Raw genomic sequence first — 20,283 nt, forward strand, 5'->3', positions numbered from 1 at the left:
GCCGTTGTTTGGGTAAAAATGGAGAAACGAGTGGTGCTTGTTTACATAGAAGACATATCCAGTATAGTGTAGCGCTTAGCTTTTTGTTTAGCTACAATAATCACAGATAAAGTTTTATTGAGTTCCTTAAATGCCCTCGTTTGTTCCAGGGTTATCACTCGCCACTGCTATGGTGAATGCAGGACTGACATCGTTCAACAAGATTGAAGCTACCAATGCCAGAGAACTGGAGCTGGTACATTTTTCTATCTGCTGTAGAAATACATTGACATTAATAACAGAGGTGCTACTGATCAGTTACCTGCTTTGGAGAAGCAATTGGATTCGATTCTGTGTCATAAACAAAGCCTGAAGTGTGACAATTTTTTGGTAATGCAGCATAATATAAAGCAGGGTACACTACTGTTAAAAGATTTGGAATCAGTCAATTTGTTGCATATAAATATGCACCAATCAGGCATAACATTATGAGCACCTCCTTGTTTCTACACTCATTGTCCATTTTATCAGCCCCACTTACTGTATAGCTGCACTTTGTAGTTCTACAGTTACAGACTGTAGTCCATCTGTTTCTCTGATACTTTGTTACCCCCTTTTACCCTGTTCTTCAGGGGCCCATGGACCCTCACAGAGCAGGTACTATTTGGGTGGTGGACCATTGTCAGCACTGCAGTGGCACTGACGTGCTGAGAAAACCACCACTGTTGTGCCATCTCTAATGAGTATTTAATGTTTTTAGAATGATGAATATTTAATCAAGTCCTGTGCTTTGTATCGAAGGCTTCTGGTCAAATACTGAGTCTTGATAACTATCAGTGGTGGACAAAGTACACAAACCATGTACTTGAGTTAAAGTAGAGATACTCAAGGTAAAATACTGCTCCAGTAAAAGTAGAAGTTCCTCCCTTTAGACCTCCACTTGAGTAAAAGTACAAAAGTATTTACCTTCAAATGTACTTAAGTATCAAAAGTACTAAAAGAGTAATTAACTTAATGCAACTTAGTTTCAAGTTTAAGTTTAATAAAAACTGGCTTTAAACTCAGCATCACAAATGAGCTCCTTTACTATGTTGATCTGTAGGCCTCTGTTCATAAATATAAACCAGCCCAGACTAATTTACTATAAAATGAAATGGAGTTTGTAGAAATTCAGAAAAAAGCCGCGTCAGTCACGACTGCATATGTGGACATATTTCTATATTGTGCTCTATTTACACAAAGTTAGGTTAGTTCATCATTTATGTTGAACAGACTCTCCCAAAATTTTACGCTGCTGCGCTGACGTTGAACCGTGTGCTGCACTGGGTCGGTATGACCAACAGGTCAAAACCAGCCCAGAACAAAGTGACCGCTGGGCCCTGATTGGTGCTCTGGCTTTGCGCTTCTTTTGTTTTGAGATGTTACGTTTTTATACACACAGAAACCAAAAGGAACGACAGATTTCTCAAAATGTGGTGGAGGAAAAAGTCAGATATTAGACTCTGAAATGTAGTGGAGTGAAAGTAAGAAGTTGCCCAGAACGGAAAAACTTCAGTACAGATACACAAAAAAACTGCTGTTCAGTACAAATTACATTTACTTTGTTACTATTCACCACTGATAACTTCACAAATTCCTGATCACTCTTTTTGTCCAGATTGTGAATCGACACCCTCCATTTGGAAACCAGATAAGAGAAGCTGTCAGCAAACTCCCCAAATATGAAATTCGTGTTGAGCAGGTAAAAGGTTCTCTCTTTATGTTAAATATAAGCTCATATAATCTTGCATTTTAGCAGATTAAATTATAAATGTGGTGTGTTTATTATATTTAAAGATGAATGATGCAGATAATTAATGATCAAAGTGCTTTGTTATGATGCAGTTAGCTAAATTCAAATAAAGTGAAAGACAGTGCTGGTGAAAAACATATTTACTTAGTTCATTTTGTCTGTACTTCAGTCCATTTTTGTAGAAAACCGTGCAATGGAACTGACAAAGGTACCACTGTACAATATGAGTACCTTTATTAATAGTTTATAAATTGTTTAATTAATTAATAATTTGTTAGTAACACCTTAAAATCATTAATAGGCAGGTGTAACACATGAATACAAAGGGCATCAGTGACCTGTTCCTTGCCAAATAGTGATTATCTATATGGTTAAAGCTCAGATCTTGCTGGTGACTCATCTTTTTGGTCTCTATTAAACCTGTCAGCTTCATCAAATATTTATTATTAACTTACTACCATTTAATTACCGCCAGGAAAAAATTGTATCTTAACGAGTGTAAACATCTTAAATGTAGTCAATATATCTACTATTTCTCATTATGAGGCTGCTGTAAGAATATTGTGAGATTATTTAACTTATTTCTAGACATTTTTACTTGTTTTTAAGCAGTTTTATCTTATAAAAGTGTCTGATTTCATTGGCAGATCATGTTCCTTGTTTTAATCATTATTTCTTAAAATGAGCAAAATTATCTTCATTATTTCTCCAAAAAAGTGAACTAATCTGCCAGTGGAATCAGACACTTTCACCAGATAAAATCACTTAAAACAAGTAAAAATGTACAGAAGCAGGTGGAATAATCTTAGAATATTCTTACAGCAGACTCATAATAAGAGATATTAGATTTATTGACCACATTTATAACTTGTTAAAATATTACTTTTTGCAGTGCATTAGTCACAAATGATCAGTTTTCTTACATTAAAATGATAAAATTAATAAATTCACATTCTGTGCAAATAAAGATGTTTTCCTTATTTGTGTTGTACAGGTTATTGATGATTCTAAAGAGATTATGACTAAATAATAGCCATACGAAAATAATTTTAAGCCCTATATGAGGATACTCTTATTGTAAAGTGGTACTGAGACAAACATATGGACCAAATTCAAGGCCTGAAGCCGTCGGATGCTGCTGGTTTTAGCTCTGCAATCTTATAACAGTATGTTATACATCGATCAGGCATAAAATTATTAGCACCTCCTTGTTTCTACGCTCATTGTCCATTTTATCAGCTCCACTTACTGTATAGCTGCACTTTGTAGTTCTACAGTTACAGACTGTAGTCCATCTGTTTCTCTGATACTCTGTTACCCCCTTTTACCCTGTTCTTCAGTGGTCAGGACCCCCATGGACCTGAGCATGTACTATGTGGGTGGTGGATCATTCTCAGCACTGCAGTCACACTGACGTGGTGGTGGTGTGTTAGTCTGTGTTGCGCTGGTCTGAGTGGATCAGACACAGCAGTGCTGCTGGAGATTTTAAACACCTCAGTTTCACTGCTGGACTGAGAATAGTCCACCAAACAAAAACATCCAGCCAACAGCGTCCTGTGGGCAGCGTCCTGTGACCACTGATGAAGGACTAGAGGATGACCAACACAAACTGCAGCAGCAGATGAGCTGTCGTCTCTGACTTTACATCTACAAGGTGGACTGACAATGTAGGGGTGTCTAATAGAGTGGCCAGTGAGTGGACACCGTGTTTAAAAACTCGAGCAGCACTGCTGTCTGATCCACTCAGACCAGTGCAACACACACTAACACACCACCACGACGTCAGTGTTACTGCTGGGCTGAGAATGATCCACCACCCAAATACTACCTGCTCTGTGAGGGTCCATGGGCGTCCTGACCACTGAAGAACAGGGTAAAAGGGGGTAACAAAGTATCAGAGAAACAGATGGACTACAGTCTGTAACTGTAGAACTACAAAGTGCAGCTATACAGTAAGTGGAGCTGAGAAAATGGGACAATGAATGTAGAAACATTAATGTTATGCCTGACCGATGTACAGTGTCAGTTACCACTCCACGCAGTTTGAGGTTGAGTTTATAATGGTTTAGACATGCAGTTAGCACCATGCTAATTGGTGGGGTGTGAGCTTTGGTCACTAATTATTTCTTTTATAATTGATGAAATTGAGGGCAAAAAGGTAGTGAAATTGATTTTTTGCTTAATTATGGCTTTCAATCTTAATGTCTTAACAGCTTCCGCGATATAGCGTCTCCACAGCAGATATCTTGGTCACAGTGAACTTGAAGAACTTTGAGCAGCTCCTAACCAAAAGGACTGCCCCAGACCATCATTACGTCACTCTCATCATTGGAGATTCTGACAACCATGTGGTCTTCCAACAGAAGATCTCGTAACATCCAGATTGATTAGTCTCAAGTGTTTGTCAAAGTGCTGTTTTTTTAAGGAACTTAAACTTTCATGTGCATGTCATATTTTAAACAGGGATAGTTTACTTTTGAAGTCTGGGAGCTGGACCAGGAAAGTAGAGGTTACAAGAAGTTCACAGAAAGATGAGATCAGCATGAATTTGATAAGCTCTGTATACGGTGTGTTAAATATAGTGTCTCTCTATCCATTCACATACAGTATTTCAGAGATTTAAGTTGAACATTTTGTTTATTTGCTGAGAGACTTGTTCCATATCACTAAAATAAATGATAGTAAAATTTACCAAAATACAAAACCTACAGTACTGTGCATACATTTGAGAAAATTATATTTAAAAAGCTATTTAATTGCACAGTACTGGTTTAGTGGCACACAAAACACAAATATTAGATATATGCAGAGGTTTTGGTGCCCCTGTTCAAATGTCGGTGTAAGTTAGGGCATTATGTACAGAGAATGCATTTCTGTACACTTTAATACACAGTTTAATTTTGCTGAATTTAATATTGGGAAAACAAACAATATAAAAAATATAGCATGTGCCAAAGTTAAGACACATTATATACTTGATTTTTTTCCCATTATGTTAAACTCAAATGCAAATAAATAAAAAACTTCACTAAAATGCCACATTTGGGGTAAAAATAATACCTGTTTTCACTTTCATTTACATTTATGGCATTTGGCAGACGCTCTTATCCAGAGCGTCTTACAGTTTGATCAATTTACACAGGAAGGCGAAGGTAGTGTTAGGAGTCTTGCCCTTATTGCCTTATTGGTACAGTGTAGGGGCTTGACAAGTGGGGGATTGAACCCCAGTCTACAGCGTAGAAGGCAAAATCAACAGTGTTCAAAATTTTGCACGTGTACTTTATATTGACAAATATTAGTGATTTTATTTATGTCAGTTTTATTTGTTTAACTGTTTCTAGGCCTCTCTTTGAGGAAGCCCAGTATTGTTTGTTGTTAACATCCAATACCTGGATTATCTAAACAAAACTTCTCTACATAAATCAGGTGCTACTGTTGAAATTTTACAAATCCATGTCTGGGAATTTCTGGGGGAAATCTCCAACCAAACTTTGTTCTTCTAACCAGTAGAGAAAAGCCTGAAAAAATGAAAAAATATATATATTTTCAAAATCTTTATTCTGGCAGAACAGTTATTGTGGCTTGGCCTTTAATCTGTGAGAACAAGTTTGATCCATTTTGTTTGGAATGTGTATCAGATTTCTTTAAGTTAATTGATACAGTGTGTTTGTGTATATGGTGTGCAGTGGGTCTGGATATCCAGCAGAAATTCAGTGCCTTCTACTACGGAGCAAAGACATTCGGAGCTGAATCATATGGTGTAGAGGCTCCGGAATCTAAGCTTCAGAGAATACAGGAAACATCACAGAGAGCTGCCGACTCAGTGCTGAAATCTCAAACAGCCACACGGAGAGCTCAGACCACAGCACAGAGAGATCAGTATAAACACCTCTCTGATATCAGAGGTAAGAAAAAATACACACCCTTTTACTTTTTGAAAACATTCAGTCTGTCACTGTTTACCCATATAAAAAAACTATTTCAACAATGGAACAGTGGGTGGGGGGTTTCTGTTGGTTTTACACAGCAACTTGGCAATGGAAAGAAAAAAGCAAAACAAAGTTCCAAACACGATTGCAAATAGGTCCTACATCTTTCTCCTAAAGCTCTTTTATTACGTTTGTGTGTGTTTAGTTTATCAAAAACAGCCATAACTTTCATGTGACCATTTTCCAGGCACTCTTTATCCTTTACAAATAAAAAATAAAATGAGAAAATACAGGATTTTTGCTATTAAGACCCTGCACAGTTGCCTTTTTTGTCTTGTATTTTTTGTTGACAGTAAAGATTTTGTGTGACTAATTCATAATTTTTAGTTACCTTCCAAATCCACCCCACCTCCAAAAATCACTCACTATAAGGAAGGAAAGTTCTGACTTGGACCATCTGCTGGTTGCGTTCATGACATTGTGAATCACCATTCATTTCTCCATATGGATGTTTGATAATGGATATAAATCTACAGCTGGAACTTTTGTGAAACAGGGACGCTGTGCAAAAAAAACAAAAAACAGAATTCATCATCGTCATTAACCGCTTAATCCAGATAGGGTCGCGGTAGCAGTTGGGACTTCAATGATATTCAAATAATTAAAACCCTTTATTTAATTGAAAATAGTACAAAGGCAACATATTAAATGTTGAAACTGAGACATTTATTGTTTTTTTTAAATATAGATGCCCATTTTGAAAACATTTTTTAAAAACCTGGGACAGGGGCAACAAAAGACTGGTAAAACTGTAATGCTAACCAAAACACCTGCTGAACATCTCACAACTAATTAATTTGATAGGCAGTAGTTCAGTAACATGATTGGGTATAAATAGCATCCCAGAGATGCTGAGTCTTTTAGAAGTAAAGATGAAGAGGGGTTCACCACTCTGTGGAAGACTGTGCGAGCAAGTAGTGCAACCATTCAAAAATCACTTTTCTCATCATGAAATAGCAATGAACTTGTGGATTTCATCATCTACTGTGAATAATATTATCAAAAGATTCAGAGAATCCAGAGAGATTTCTGATTGCAAGGGTCAAAGCCAAAAACTTGTATTTGCTGGCCGTGATCTTTGAGCCCTCAGTCAGCACTGCATAAAAACACACATGATTCTGTAGTAGAAATCACTGCATGGGCTCAGAAACACTTCTGATAACCACTGTCTGTGAAAACAGTTCATCACTGCATCCACAAATGCAAGTTAAAACTCTAAAATGCAAAGAAGAAACCAAATATAAACAGGATCCAGAAACGCTGCCACCTTCTCTGGGCCTGAGCTCATTTAAATGAACTGAGGCAAAGTGGAAAAGTGTCCTGTGGTAGAGCGAATCACAATTTGAAAATTCTTTTGGAAATTATGGACGCCATGTCCTCCAGCCACCCAGCATGTTATTAGTGCACAGTTTAAATTCCAGTGTCTGTGATGGTTTAGGGGAGCACTGGAATGGGTGATATGCACATCTGTGAAGGCACCATTAATGCTGAATGATACATACATGTTTTGGCAGCATAAACTGCCGTCCAGATGACGTCTTTTTCAGGGAAGGCCTTGATTATTTCAACAAGACAATGTCAAACCAAATTCTTCATATATTACAACAGCATTGCTCCATATTAAAGGAGTCTAGGTGCTAAACTGACCGGCCTGCAGTCCAGACCTGTCACCACTGAAAACATTTTGCAAATGATGAAAAAAAGTATGACAAACCCCCAACTGTTGAGCACCTGAAATCCTATATCATGCAAGAATGAAAAACATTTTGCTTTCAGAACTATAGCAGTGTCTCCTCAGTTCCCAAATGCTTATAGAGTGCAATTAAAAGAAGAAGTGATGAAACACAGTGATAAACAGGCCCCCATCCCAGCTTTTTTGAAACATGTCGCTGACATTAGATTCATAATGGGCAATGAAATGTCTTAGTTTAAAAACGTAATATGTTGCCTTTATACTATTTTCAATTAAATAATTTAAATGTTTTTTCACAACATTGCATTCTCTGTTTAACTACATTTAGCACAATGTCCCAACTTTTTTGGAAACAGCGCTGACAACATAATTGACAAAGATTGATTTGGGCAGGAAACTAGTTTGAAATTGGGGAAACTACTGTTGCTGACCTACAACAACCTTATGTGTTTTTTTTTTTTTTAAATATATTAGCAACATATTGCAGTATATTCCATTTCCATCTACAGCTTAAAGCACATGTTTGTGTGCACCTGGTCAAATTACATATTTTTGTTGATATCCTAAGTGAAAATATGTCAATACGTCCTCTACAGAGAACAAACATCTGCACAATTTAATGCACAATTACAGTTTCCTGAATTTAGCATAAAATGTGACCTGTGAAAAAGTTATAAAATTTTTAGTCTTATGTTTAATTTTTTCTCAGTATGTTAAATTCTGCAAATACATAGTGCAGTAAAATGTGTGGAAACTACCATATTTAGGTTGTTCTCTGTAGAGGAGCGGCGACCCCTGCTGGACAGGATGTGTTTATTTCCAATGAATCACAATTACTTTCACTTAGAAAATCTACAAAACATGGCATTTAACGTGTGTGTTAAAACCTTTTCATATGACTGTAGGTAGGACAAGCTGTTAATCGCAGTGTGAATGCAACAAAAAGTGGTTTCCATTTGATTCTCCTATTGATGTCGGTTATTGTCCTGAAAGGTACTGCTCTAGTATTTCTGTCTCTGTCTCTTTCATCACAGATCCTATTCAGACAGAGCCTGGCAAAAGAAAATGTAACCATTTTTGTAAAAACAAGGAGCTCTGTGGTCACGACTGCTGTGAGTACCAGATTAGCAAACGTATTTGTGGCTTTGAATCCTGATGATGAGATTAAATTAAGTGAAATAATGTTGGTTTTTGACTCCTCTTCTTTTCTTTAGGCAAAGTCGGAGTGCAGGTGGTGAAACGGCCTCTGAATCCAGAATCCAATATCTCATCCTATGTCAGAGATCTTAAGATGAGGAACGAGAAACTCATAGAGACGCCAGTCAAACGTCTGAAGGTCCTTCTTATTTCACCTATTATTTTATACACAAAGATGTTACACAGTAGATACCGCACATCGAATTGCAGTGAATTGAACTGAATAAACATCATTTGTGCCCAAGTGGCAGTTCATAACTGCACATATAAACACATGACACAAATATCTAACATAGAGACAGCTACAGACAAAAAAATGAAACATCTTCACTTCTTCATGTGAAAGTGGTTATTGTCATTCTGGGTTCTCAAATTCTTTGAATAATGGTAATGTTTACTTATAGTTTCCCAAAAAAAGACTAAATTACTCTACAAGGAAGAATAATACAAGTACGTTGATAAGGATACTAAACAAATTAATTATATGATTAGAACAGGCAAACATAATAACCTAACGGTTCATTAAAACCTCAAAGTTAATATAAGTGTTAAGCTGCTTTGGAAATGTGCAGTAAAATGGAAAAAGCCTAAGCACATTTAATATATTGACTACTTTGAATGTAATGTAAATTTCTATATTCAGTAACTTCATTGTGTCTTTACAGATGAGAATGAATGCTGAGGCAGAGAACATCAACATGCAGCAGTTCTCCTACACGCGTAAAGATCCAATTCCAGCTCATACAAGGTAAGATAGTGTTTGAAACTGGACAGTGAATGCTGAAGTATCTTTATGGTTCTGATGTCCTAGGTTACCCACTTAAATTATTTAGTTAATTATTTGCATTGACATAGTCTGTGATGCTTTTTTACCAAAGGTTTGAGGAATTTCCGTATTATCCTCAAAGTGTGGAAGCAGCAGAGAGTTTAACCACACCTGCAGAGGCGTCATATAATGGTAAGCATGTATATTTAAAATCATCACATTTTGCCACAGTCAGGACTGATTTTGGCTCAGGCAGCACTTGGTTTTCAAATTGGTTTCTCTATTTTAAAAGAGACAGACACACAGATCAGGCATAACATTATAATCACCTGCTTGTTTCTAGGTTCATTGTCCATTTGATCAGCTCCACTTACTGTATAGGTGCACTTTGTAGTTCTACAGTTACAGACTGTAGTCCATCTGTTTCTCTGATACTTTGTTACCCCCTTTTACCCTGTTCTTCAGTGGTCAGGACCCCCATGGACCCTCACAGAGCAAGTACTATTTGTGTGGTGGGTCATTCTCAGCACTGAATGGTGGTGGTGTTAGTGTGTGTTGCGCTGGTCTGAGTGGATCAGTGTCACTGCTGGACTGAGAATAGTCCACCAACCAAAAACATTCAACCAACAGTGTCCTGTTGGTAAGTGGATCTGATAAAATGGACAATGAGATCAGAAACAAGGAGGTGGTCAGAATGTCATGCCTGACCGGTGTAAATCCAGAGAGGATTCGTCCAGCAGATGGAGGTGCAACTTAAATCACAAATCTGAAGCGAGGGCACAAAGCCATTTTTAATGCAAGTGGAAGATACATGGCCTTTTTTAGTCAGTAATGCTCTATCCTGCTCAATTTTGATAAAAAGGCTCAAATGATTTCCAACGTAATTCATCATAATGCATAGATCAGCATAACAAATACAACTTTATGTTTTCAATCTGCAGATTACAGTGAATACCCTGGAGGTTTTTATTCTGAAATGGAGGACAGTCTACATGAACAAACCATCCAGACTAGTGCAAACATTGTGCTTCAGAGTAAATTTTTAATAATAATTTATTCCTTATGTGTGTTTTCTACAATGGAAATACAATGACAATTATGCCCATCTACAATTTAATACATTAATGATGCATGCAGTGAGAATAAAACATATAAAACATATCCAACACACAGTGAGTGTTGTAAAAGCAGCCCTCTTGTGACTGTGTAATGTTTTTGTGGTAATGTTGTAGATGCTAATATGAGAAAAGACAGCTCAGAGAGACTCGCAAACCGAATTCCTACTAATAAAAGTAGAGCTCACACAACCAACTCACATCCAGACCACAGCACTGAGAGCAGCTTTTCATCTGATGTCCTCAACGTGACTTTTGACCTGGCAGTGGACGACTGGGATGACTTTGACGATGCTAACTTGGTGCTTGCTAGCAATGTTTCATACCCTGAAAATCGACCAACAGGTGATGCAAATTTCCTTCAGCCTGAACATAATGACCATGCAGAGGTTCAGCAGATAAGCAGTTTGTTTACATTTTTAGATTGTTGGACTTCACTTCCTCTTGGTTATGCAGAGCCTAAACCAACATTGAGGTGATTCAGTGAACCTCTTTTTATCTGTTTTACATATGATTTGTATTTGTTGCTTTGTTGGATTATGTTTCAGCAAATAAATTAACGTACTTTTGTGTTCAGGGCTGGACCTGCAACTTTCACATCACAAACAGTAAGTGTTCCTGTAATCCAGGCTCTTATAAAGAAGGGCTACACAGTATGGACAAAATACTAATAATGAGATTAAATTGCTACGTATTCGTTACTTGCTTGAATCACACATCACTGAGCTCTTGATTTGGTTAAAGAATGACCTGTTTTTGATTTTGACCAAAATGAGTTGCATTTGTTGGGTCATGTGAATGCCGTTATGTGTCCAAACATCCACAGAAACCAACACTACGTGGCCAAAGTAGGTGGATTTAGCAATTGCAGCCACACTTATGGTTATCAGGTGTATTAAATCAAGCATACTGTGCAGTCTCCATACACAGACACAGTATAATGGGTAATACTGGGAGAGTTTGTCTAATTTCATTCCTGCTAGAGCTGCCTTAATGCTGTTTCTGTGAAGCGGAAATGTGTAGAGCAACAGCAGCTCAGCCACAAGCGCTCCTCTGGGTTTGACTGGTCAGTGGCCAGATAAGTGTGCCTGGCTGCCCTGCCCGGTGCCAAAAAGCATGTTTCTCCATTAAGACTGTTGTAATTATTACATAACCGCCAGTTGTTGGCTTTCACAAGTATACGTATGCGTTGTAGGCAAATCCCATTAAAAAGAATAGGTGTTAGTGCTAATGGCGCTCTATCTAGGTCTGGTACTACCTAAACAGGCTCAGTTTATTGGCTAAAAATGAGCTACTCTTATTTATTCAGTTGCATTTATAGATAATACCACTTATCACTTATGAAAACATAATGCCATTGAGTTGTTACTAAAGGAGTTCCCCAGGGCTCGATATTAGGTCCCACTTTGTTTTATATATTTGTTAACAATATTTCTCATGCTGCTTGTAATTTAATTTTTTCACTTATATGCTAATGACACAGTCTTGTATGCCACTGGTCCTTCTCCTGCATCAGGAGAAATATTGGTCCAGGACAGTTTCCTCCTTTATGTTGTAAGGAAATCTCATTAAAAAGAATAGGTGTTAGTGCTAATGGCTCTCTATCCAGGTCTGATACTACCTCTATGGGCTCAGTTTATTGGCTAAAAATGAGCTCCTCTTATTTATTCAGTTGTATTTAGGGATAATACTACTCATCACTTATATGAACATCATTATGTCATTGAATTTTCTTATTTGCCTGCTAGGTACTAAGTCCTGTACTATCTGCAACCACGACAAATCATCTAGTCTCAAAACAAAACAATGCAAGAAATTTCTCACTCGGACGCCGATTTGATTTCTTCTCAAAGAGAGATGCAGCGAATGGAGAACAGAAAGCTTTTGGCAGGTAAATGGAGAAATCATCATGCTGTAGTCATTCAGATGTTTGTGTTAAGTATAAATTAATCCCTTACTAATTAAGCCTGTCTACTTGCAGGGACCGAATGGTGGAGAATGAAGAGGTTGACATGTTCTTCGGCATATTTGATGGCATTTTCTAAAGTGTCTTGTGGTTGTTCATAAGAATTAATATGTTAAACAGTAAGGAAGTTATTTATTTGTGTATTTATTGGTTTTATCATATTCTTCACATGTTTTTATATAAACCTAGATGAATTACATTTACAGTTTTTCATAAAGTTGATTTCTCTAAGAAGAGAAATGTGGTAATGCCCCTTAAGTTCATATGTATTAGTAAAGCATTTTGTTACAAAATATTACTTATCATTAATAAATGTATTTATCAGCAATTGATTCTCTTGATCACTCTATCTTCCTAAACAGATTAGGCAGTATTGAGGTTTTGGATCACTCTTTGGCTTTGTTCTCAAAGTAACTCTCTCATAAGGTTCAGTGTGTTAAATTGCATAATTGTCTTTCTCGCCCTCTTCCTGTTACTAAAGGAGTTCCCCAGGGCTCAATATTAGGTCCTACTCTGTTTTCTGTATTTATTAACAATATCATCCAAGAGTTTGCTTCCAAAGCTTGACTGTCTCTATTATTCTGCTATACGGTTTGCTACAAATGCCCCTTTCAAAACGCATCCCTGTGCTTGGACTTTCACCCCCTTATTTATCTACATATCTACTTATCTATTTATCTGTCTGTCTATCTATATATCTATCTATCTATCTATATATCTCTCTGTCTCTCTCTCTCTCTCTCTCTCTCTCTCTCTCTGTGTGTGTATATATATATATATATATATATATATATATATATATATATATATATATATATATATATATATATATATATATATATATATCTGTCTGTCTAAATCCAGCACACTTTTATTTCAGTTACCACTTTTAAGGACTGCATCAAGAATATTTTTGTTAATATTTGTATGGTTTTTTTTTTTTTACTTTTTTCCCCCATGTCTTTCACTTTTTTCCCACTTTCTTGCAGAACTTGCCAGGCCAACATTGTAAGTAAGACTATTTTTAATGGCTTGGTTAAACTAAAGGCTAAATAAGAAAAAATGTATTGATGAATAATTGTATTGTACCATGTAGTGCATTTTTCAGGCCTGCAATACCAGCATTTTCAAGTCCACCAGCATCTTCAAGTATGGCCCTTATTGAATTTGAAGATTTGAAGGCAGTTACACTCAATACAGATCACGTGACACCTACAGAGCTACAGAGCTTCAGGAGCGTTTGTAACGATCAGATCACGCTGACCTCTGCTGGCCACTCATGGGAGTGTCCCACAAAGTGAGCTCAAAAGATCCAGGCTTATTTGAAAAAGGTTTGCTGGAGTCATGCTGCCGTTGAAACAAGAGGGAGACCAAAATGTATCAATATATTCATTTATATTCTGTTTATTGTTACAAAAATGTAAATGAGAAATTGATTAATTGGTTAATAACTGGGTGGGGGAGGGGCAGCACTATGCATGTTTGACAGCAGAGACAGTGATGAGGAGCTGCGTTAAAAACATCAGTGGTAAATGCAGTTGATTCTCTGGCGTATTTCACAAAGCAAACACACAGCCCAGCGTTACAGAGCGGTGACTCCACAGAGGAGAGGGACACGCAGTTCTTCATACGTATTTCTGCTCCCTCTTTCCTCTCTCGCTGCCCCCGTCAGCCGACTGGGCCGGGACTTTGTAAGCGATTGTGTTGTAGGTGCTGCAGAACAAACAGAGAGAAGAGAGAATCCAGAGAAGTGAATGTGGTTTTATATGTGTGATTAAACTTCTAGGGTTTTATGGGGGCGTTCATGGGCTGGAGGTCAGGGAACCGGCCCTGTGACCGGAAGGTCGGCGGTTCGATCAACTGAGCCAACAGTCTGTGACGGAAATGCACTTGAGCAAGACACCTAACCCCCAGCTGCTCCCCGGGCATCGTAGATAGGGCTGCCCACCGCTCCGGGCAAGTGTGCTCACTGCCCCCTAGTGTGTGTGCTCACTAGTGTGTATGTGGGTGTTTCACTGCACGGTTGGGTTGAATGCGGAGGTCCAATTCCTCAGTGTGTGAAACACAGTGGGCTGTTGGTTCTGAATTCAGTTCAGTTTTAATGACGTTTAAGGACCTCATTCACATCATTACTGCCTTCACAGGGCTTCATTTACATCTGCTACTTCTTCTTCTGTCCTTCATTTTTCTTCTTTCCTTCCTTTTCCTCTTTTTTCTTTTTCTTCCACTCTCTTTTCTTCCTTTGTTTTTTCGTCTTTCCTTCCTCCCTTCTTTCTTGCTTTTCTTTCACCCCTTTTCTTCCTTATTTTCTTCCTTCCTTTTCTTCCTTCCTTCCTTCTTTTGTCTTTTTCCTTTCTTCCTTCATCATCCTTTTCTTCTTTTCTTTCTTGCCATCTTTTTACTTCGTCCCTCCCTTTTATTTCTTTCTTTTGCTCTTTCTCTTCCTTATTTCCTCCCTTCTTTCCTTTGTCTTTTTCCTTTCTTCTTTATCATCCTTTCTTTCTTGCCATCTTTCTTTTTGCTTCTTTCCTTCCTCCCTTCTTTTATCCCTTTCTTTCACACTTTTCCTTCCTACCTTCCTTCCTTCTTTCTTTTGTATTTTTCATTTCTTCCTTTATCATCCTCTTCCTTTCTTTATTGCCATCTTTATTTGTCTGCTTTCCTTCCCTTTTCCTTCTTTCTTTTTCCTCCTCATTTTTCTTCTTTTTCATCTTTCTTTCCTTCTTCCTGTCTTTGATTCTATTCTGTCCCACTTTCTCCTCCTTCTCTATTTACTTCCTTCCATCCTTCCTTTTTTCTTTATCTCCTTTTCCTTTCTTCCTTTTTTGATACATCTCAAGAAAGAATTCATGCCATCTTTTCTTTCCTTCCTTTTTTCTTGTTTCTTTTTCTCCACTCTTTTTTCCTTTCTTTTTTGTCTGTTCTTCCTTTCTTCTTACATTCTTTTCTTTCACCATTACTCTTCCTTCCTTATTTCCTTTCTTCTTTTTGTCTTTCCTTTCTTCCCTCTTTTTCATCCTTCTCTTCCTTTCTTGCCATCTTTCTTTTTCTTCTTTCCTTTTCTTTCTTCCTTCTTTTCTTTCACTCATTTCACTTTCTTTCACACATAACCTTTGTTATTTTCTTCCCTTCTTTTGTCTTCCTTTCTCTTTGTTCCTTTTTTCTTTCTTTTCTTTCCTCATTTTTCATCCTTCATTTAATTTCTTTCTTGGTATTTTTTCTTCTTTCCTTCTTTCTTCCTTCCTTTTTCTTTCCTTCCTTTACTTTTTCCATTCTTTTTTCTTCTGTTGTTCCTTTCTCTTCTTTCCATTTTTTTCCCTTACCCTTTTGTTACATTTAAATTTAGTGACTCAGAAATATTATGTCAGAAATTTGGCTCATGAATAATATATTCCCCCCAATGACGTCTCGTCATTGTTATAACAATAATTATTATTAATTATTATAATAATTAGCAATGATAGCAACAAAACAACAATGATAATCATTATTATTGTTGCTGTTATTATTATGCTGTTGTTGTTGTTGTTCTTTTTATAGTTTACAGGTACAGGGACTTACGGTGTACTATCAGCATGCATCCCTTTGAAGGCCACAGACTTTAAAACTCCTCCAATCAGAAGCAGGCCTCCTCCTACCCAGGCCACGAAGATGGCGGGTCCGAATGTGTACCTGACCGTTAGATAACAAAGAGCGGCTGATGAGGTGACTCACCGTGTAGCTCCACCCCAGCACACAAGATAAAGGCGAGCAGGATCATAGTGTTACTATGAAACAGTATGATTTCAGCTGTGGTGGATGTTGTTCTTGTCTTACGTGGTGGCCATTCCCATGCCCCCCATCGCCATCTCGCCCATCCCCTCGTTATAAGCGTTGTAGGTGTTGGTGTAAATGGTCGAAGTGAAGCTGGCCACTATCTGGTTGGCATAAATAGATGCCGCAATAATGGCGCAGAGGCCTATGAAGAGCGGAGAGAGAATAAATGTGTGACTGAAACAGTTCTTCTCTTACACTGCGGCACTGAAGACAACATTTGTCATGTAAGCATCAGAGCTCCATTAACTTAATTCAGTCAATAAATGGAAACTAGGCTACAAAAACTGCCCGATTTGAATTTGCCATGGCTATGACATCACAACCATGAACATGTCTACATGTAACCACCAATCGGCCTGCAGTAATTTAACCCAGCCATTCACTTTGAAGTGATAAGGAGTGCTGTTACTGCACGTCTTTGCCCAGAGTGCATTTTAAATGAGGCACAATGTAAAGCAGCTAATCACAACATATAGTCATGTGCAAAAGTTTGAATGACTTCCCAAATGACTTGCTGATTTTCTGAAACAAGAAAACAAGTTACACAACCTCCACAGAGAACACACTTTTGCATGCACTACTGCATTTTAATGCACAATTGCTGTTTATTTGCTTAATTTAACAGACAAAAGGAAATAAAAATACATAAAATGTGGCCTGTGTGAAAGTTATGGTACATTTTTTATATATATATATATATATATATATATATATATATATATATATATATATATATATATATGATATGTAAAACAAGTAAATCTAAATTTAGCAGTAACATTTAGTGAAGTAGAGCCAGATTTAAGTTTGTTCCCTGTAGGAGATGTTAACTCATTTTCACTTAAAAAATAAACAAAATGTGTAATTTGACTGGGCGTTTTGAATATGACTGTACAGTAGCCTTAATGGCACAGTAATAACAAGGGTCTGTTTAGTTCTAAGGGATAAAGAGATGCTGGAAAACTTTTCCCCAAAATAAATTTTTGCCACATGAACCCACACAAATGTAAGTGGACTCGGGAAAATGAAGATGTAAGAGAAATGTAGATTATGCACCAAGTAAGAACGGATCATTTTGCCTTTGATTTCCATTTACCTGTGATGAGAAACATGATGCCCGCCGTTAGGGTCATTTTGGCCTTGGTGGAGGTTTCAGTGCTGCCCACTTTAAAGCATTTCAGAGAGAACACGGAGATACCAGTGCCGATTACACCCAGCACAACACTGATCACCATCATTGCTCTCACAGCTTGGAACTGACCTGAGACGCAAAAACAGATTCATTGTGAATTTTTAAATGGAATTAAAGCAAATTAAAAAATAGCTAAAAAAAAAAACTAATACTAATAAAATAACACAGATTACAAAACAAATCTGACCACACAATCTGACTGACTGTCAAGTGTTCTACCCATGTTTCACTACGCTGTTCACCACTAAAAACAGGCTAGACGTCATTTTTTTGGCATATCTAGTAACCAAACATATAGATCTTTACAGAACATTTTCTCTACTTTGTGAAACTAAGGCATAAAAGCAGTAGATCACTTTAGGCTGTGTGAGATTTGTGACTTCTTCTTGTGCTTTATTGCTTATATATTTATTTTGACGAAGTGGGCACTTAAGATGGTGTTATATTGCAACCTCTACAAATCCTGCAACAAAGTACTTTCTGTCTTTCAGCGGCTTAAAGAGTTTTTGAAGGGAACTTGCGCGCCTGATTCAGCCGCCTTTGTTTGTTTGATAGCTGATAACAGTATTGACTGAATGTGGACCTGCACTGTTTAGTTCTGCATTCATCAGCTCTGTGTTCGACTCCGCCAGGCACAATCTAATGACTGTTCATTTGCCTTTGCTCTGTTGATATAAAAAACATTGCGTGTCTCCACCGTTTTATAGTTCCGTTTAATAAAGAATGTAGCGCTTGTTTTTGCACACATTCAAATCTGCATAATTACACCAGTGTGCTGTGTAGCTACACTGATCATCTCCTCTTACTGTAGGTGTTCATTGAACCTCCTAAACCCTAAGCCTGAGTATTTGGCTCAAACTTTGGCTTCTTAGTCTCATAACGTATGTTTTTTGTTTCACAGTGTGTGATGAATAATTAGTAGTACACACACTTTTTCTAAGCCGCTTCTTCTGGGTCACGGGCGGGTGCCGGAGCCTATCCCAGCTGTCATTGGGCGAAAGGCAGGATACACCCTGGACAGGTCGGCAGTCCATCACAGGGCAATTAATAGTAGCTACTGAAAATTTACTCACATAATTCATAGTAGTTACTAAATTATTCAAAATAGCTGCTCATTTTTATTCATTATTTCATAGTAGATACTGAATAATCCAGAGGGGTGATTCATGAATAATTCATAGTAGCTACTGAATAATTCATAGTAAATACTAAATAATTCATAGCAGATGCTGAGTAATTCATAGAAGCTACTGAATTATTCATAGTAGATACTGAATAATTCATAGTAGCTACCTACTGAATAATTAATAGCATATTATAAATAATAATTCATAATATACACCAAATAATTTATGGTAGTTACTGAATAATTCATACTAGATCTTAAATAATTCATAGCAGATTATGAATAGTTAATAGAAGTTGCTAAATAATTCATAGTAAATACAGAATAATTTAGAGTAGATACTGAAAAATTCATAGTAGATAGCGAATAATTCATGGTATTACAGCATATATGTACCAAATCTATGTAATATAATTTTTTATGTTTTCCTCCCATTGACTTCTCAAAGTCTTAGTTTTCTGTTCTTCTGTTTTTTCTGAATTTTCTGTTCTTTTCTAAGTGCAGCATCTTAGAATGACTGTTCACTGTGATCAACCGTATGCAGCAGATTCGAGCGAGCAGGTCAGCGAGAGATTATTTGTAAAAACACTGGAATATTTCTTTGTTTGCTGTTTCGGTGTGAAATAATGCTCTTTTTTTACTCAGACATTTTAAAGATCATTCTGTTTGACTTTTTTTACTTTCACCCACCTGAGTATCCCAGAATTCCATACATCGGCCGGCACTCTGTGAATCCAGAGGTGGACACTTCACAGTCCTGCCACAGTCCCTTGTAGGTGTAGACAGAGGTCACCACGTCGCCCTGGCGGTCTTTAGTGCTCCAGTTGTTCATCACGGTGGCGGCGATGACTGCGGCCACTCCGATGAGTCCTAAAACAAACCCCGCGGTCTGCAGCATGGTGTTAGCCATGTTTCCTCTTTCTCTGAACTGAAGATCAGTGAAGTGGTCAGTGAGAGGCTGTGGGGTGAAGTGAGGCTGGTCAGGGGTGGGTCTGCAGGTTTTATCTAAGTGTTCGTGTTCACGTGGACACACACGTGCACTTTTTCTCTGATGCTGTTGGTGTTTGTGTGAACAAGTCATGCTGGCACTTAACCCTTTAAGCTTAGGCTGATAGTTCAGGTAGAGGAAATGGGAGAAAAGCCCCCTTAGCTTTTTCTCTCAGTACCCAAAAAAAGGCATTTCTTTCTTTAGTAACGTTGGTGAAATACATTTAGGTGAAATATGTATATGTATAGCTGTTTATACACCTTTTATCCCTGAAGGTTGGCGCACAGACTGCTGGTCACCACTGCAACGCTGATAACAATCTGGCCTAGCTAGCAGCTAATGAAAAGACAAAGAGAGAGATTTAAGACGGACATCGATAATTTGAAGACAAATAGGAACGCAAGTAAGAACAGAATCTACACACTCAAGAGCAGAAAGGTGTGAATAGTTTTGCGTCTTAAGAACACGTTGTGAATCTGACATAGACTTTTTCTTAGAACCTTTCTCGAGAACACATTTAAGAACAAACTTAGGAATATGTTGGAGAACAAGGCCCGCTGTCTATTTACTGTAAAGCTGAACCATAGCTATCCATTTATGGCTAGAACACAATGTTGATTTTGTTAATTAAATCGTTATTATGATTAGATTCATTACATAATGT

The 20,283-nt window shown here is 37.5% G+C and overlaps 2 protein-coding genes across 2 annotated transcripts in view; one reads left to right on the forward strand and one right to left on the reverse strand.

Moving 5' to 3' along the window:
* Positions 1-13,213, forward strand: part of hfm1 (helicase for meiosis 1) — a 43,789-nt gene extending 30,576 nt beyond the window's left edge. Inside the window, exons 25-39 of the mRNA XM_037546603.1 lie at positions 150-235; positions 1,637-1,720; positions 3,985-4,142; positions 4,235-4,338; positions 5,458-5,676; positions 8,488-8,565; positions 8,668-8,789; positions 9,316-9,398; positions 9,529-9,608; positions 10,358-10,450; positions 10,649-10,876; positions 10,955-11,006; positions 11,109-11,139; positions 12,280-12,422; positions 12,513-13,213. Coding sequence (XP_037402500.1) covers positions 150-235; positions 1,637-1,720; positions 3,985-4,142; positions 4,235-4,338; positions 5,458-5,676; positions 8,488-8,565; positions 8,668-8,789; positions 9,316-9,398; positions 9,529-9,608; positions 10,358-10,450; positions 10,649-10,876; positions 10,955-11,006; positions 11,109-11,139; positions 12,280-12,422; positions 12,513-12,576 — 1,625 coding nt within the window. The 3' untranslated portion in view covers positions 12,577-13,213. The remainder of the gene's footprint in view (positions 1-149; positions 236-1,636; positions 1,721-3,984; positions 4,143-4,234; positions 4,339-5,457; positions 5,677-8,487; positions 8,566-8,667; positions 8,790-9,315; positions 9,399-9,528; positions 9,609-10,357; positions 10,451-10,648; positions 10,877-10,954; positions 11,007-11,108; positions 11,140-12,279; positions 12,423-12,512) is intronic.
* A 171-nt stretch (positions 13,214-13,384) lies between these two features.
* On the reverse strand, positions 13,385-19,591 carry cldn18 (claudin 18). Its single transcript, XM_017706296.2, has 5 exons — positions 19,322-19,591; positions 17,410-17,574; positions 16,314-16,455; positions 16,059-16,169; positions 13,385-14,210 (listed from the first exon to the last, which is right to left on the reverse strand). The coding sequence occupies exons 1-5, from the start codon at positions 19,539-19,541 to the stop codon at positions 14,123-14,125; spliced, it is 726 nt and encodes a 241-aa protein (XP_017561785.1). The 5' UTR covers positions 19,542-19,591; the 3' UTR covers positions 13,385-14,122.
* Between the last annotated feature and the right edge of the window lie 692 nt (positions 19,592-20,283).

The sequence above is a fragment of the Pygocentrus nattereri genome, chromosome 17 (genome assembly GCF_015220715.1).
Source record: "Pygocentrus nattereri isolate fPygNat1 chromosome 17, fPygNat1.pri, whole genome shotgun sequence".
Taxonomy (NCBI): domain Eukaryota; kingdom Metazoa; phylum Chordata; class Actinopteri; order Characiformes; family Serrasalmidae; genus Pygocentrus; species Pygocentrus nattereri.

Coding starts and splice junctions, on each gene's coding strand:
- cldn18 (XM_017706296.2), bottom strand. CDS start 19,541: ATGGCTAACACCATGCTGCAGACCGCGGGGTTTGTTTTAGGACTCATC. Junction 17,575..19,321: donor TGGAATTCTGGGATACTCAG/GTGGGTGAAAGT, acceptor TTTGCGTCTCAG/GTCAGTTCCAAGCTGTGAGA. Junction 14,211..16,058: donor ATGCATGCTGATAGTACACC/GTAAGTCCCTGT, acceptor TTTGTTCTGCAG/CACCTACAACACAATCGCTT.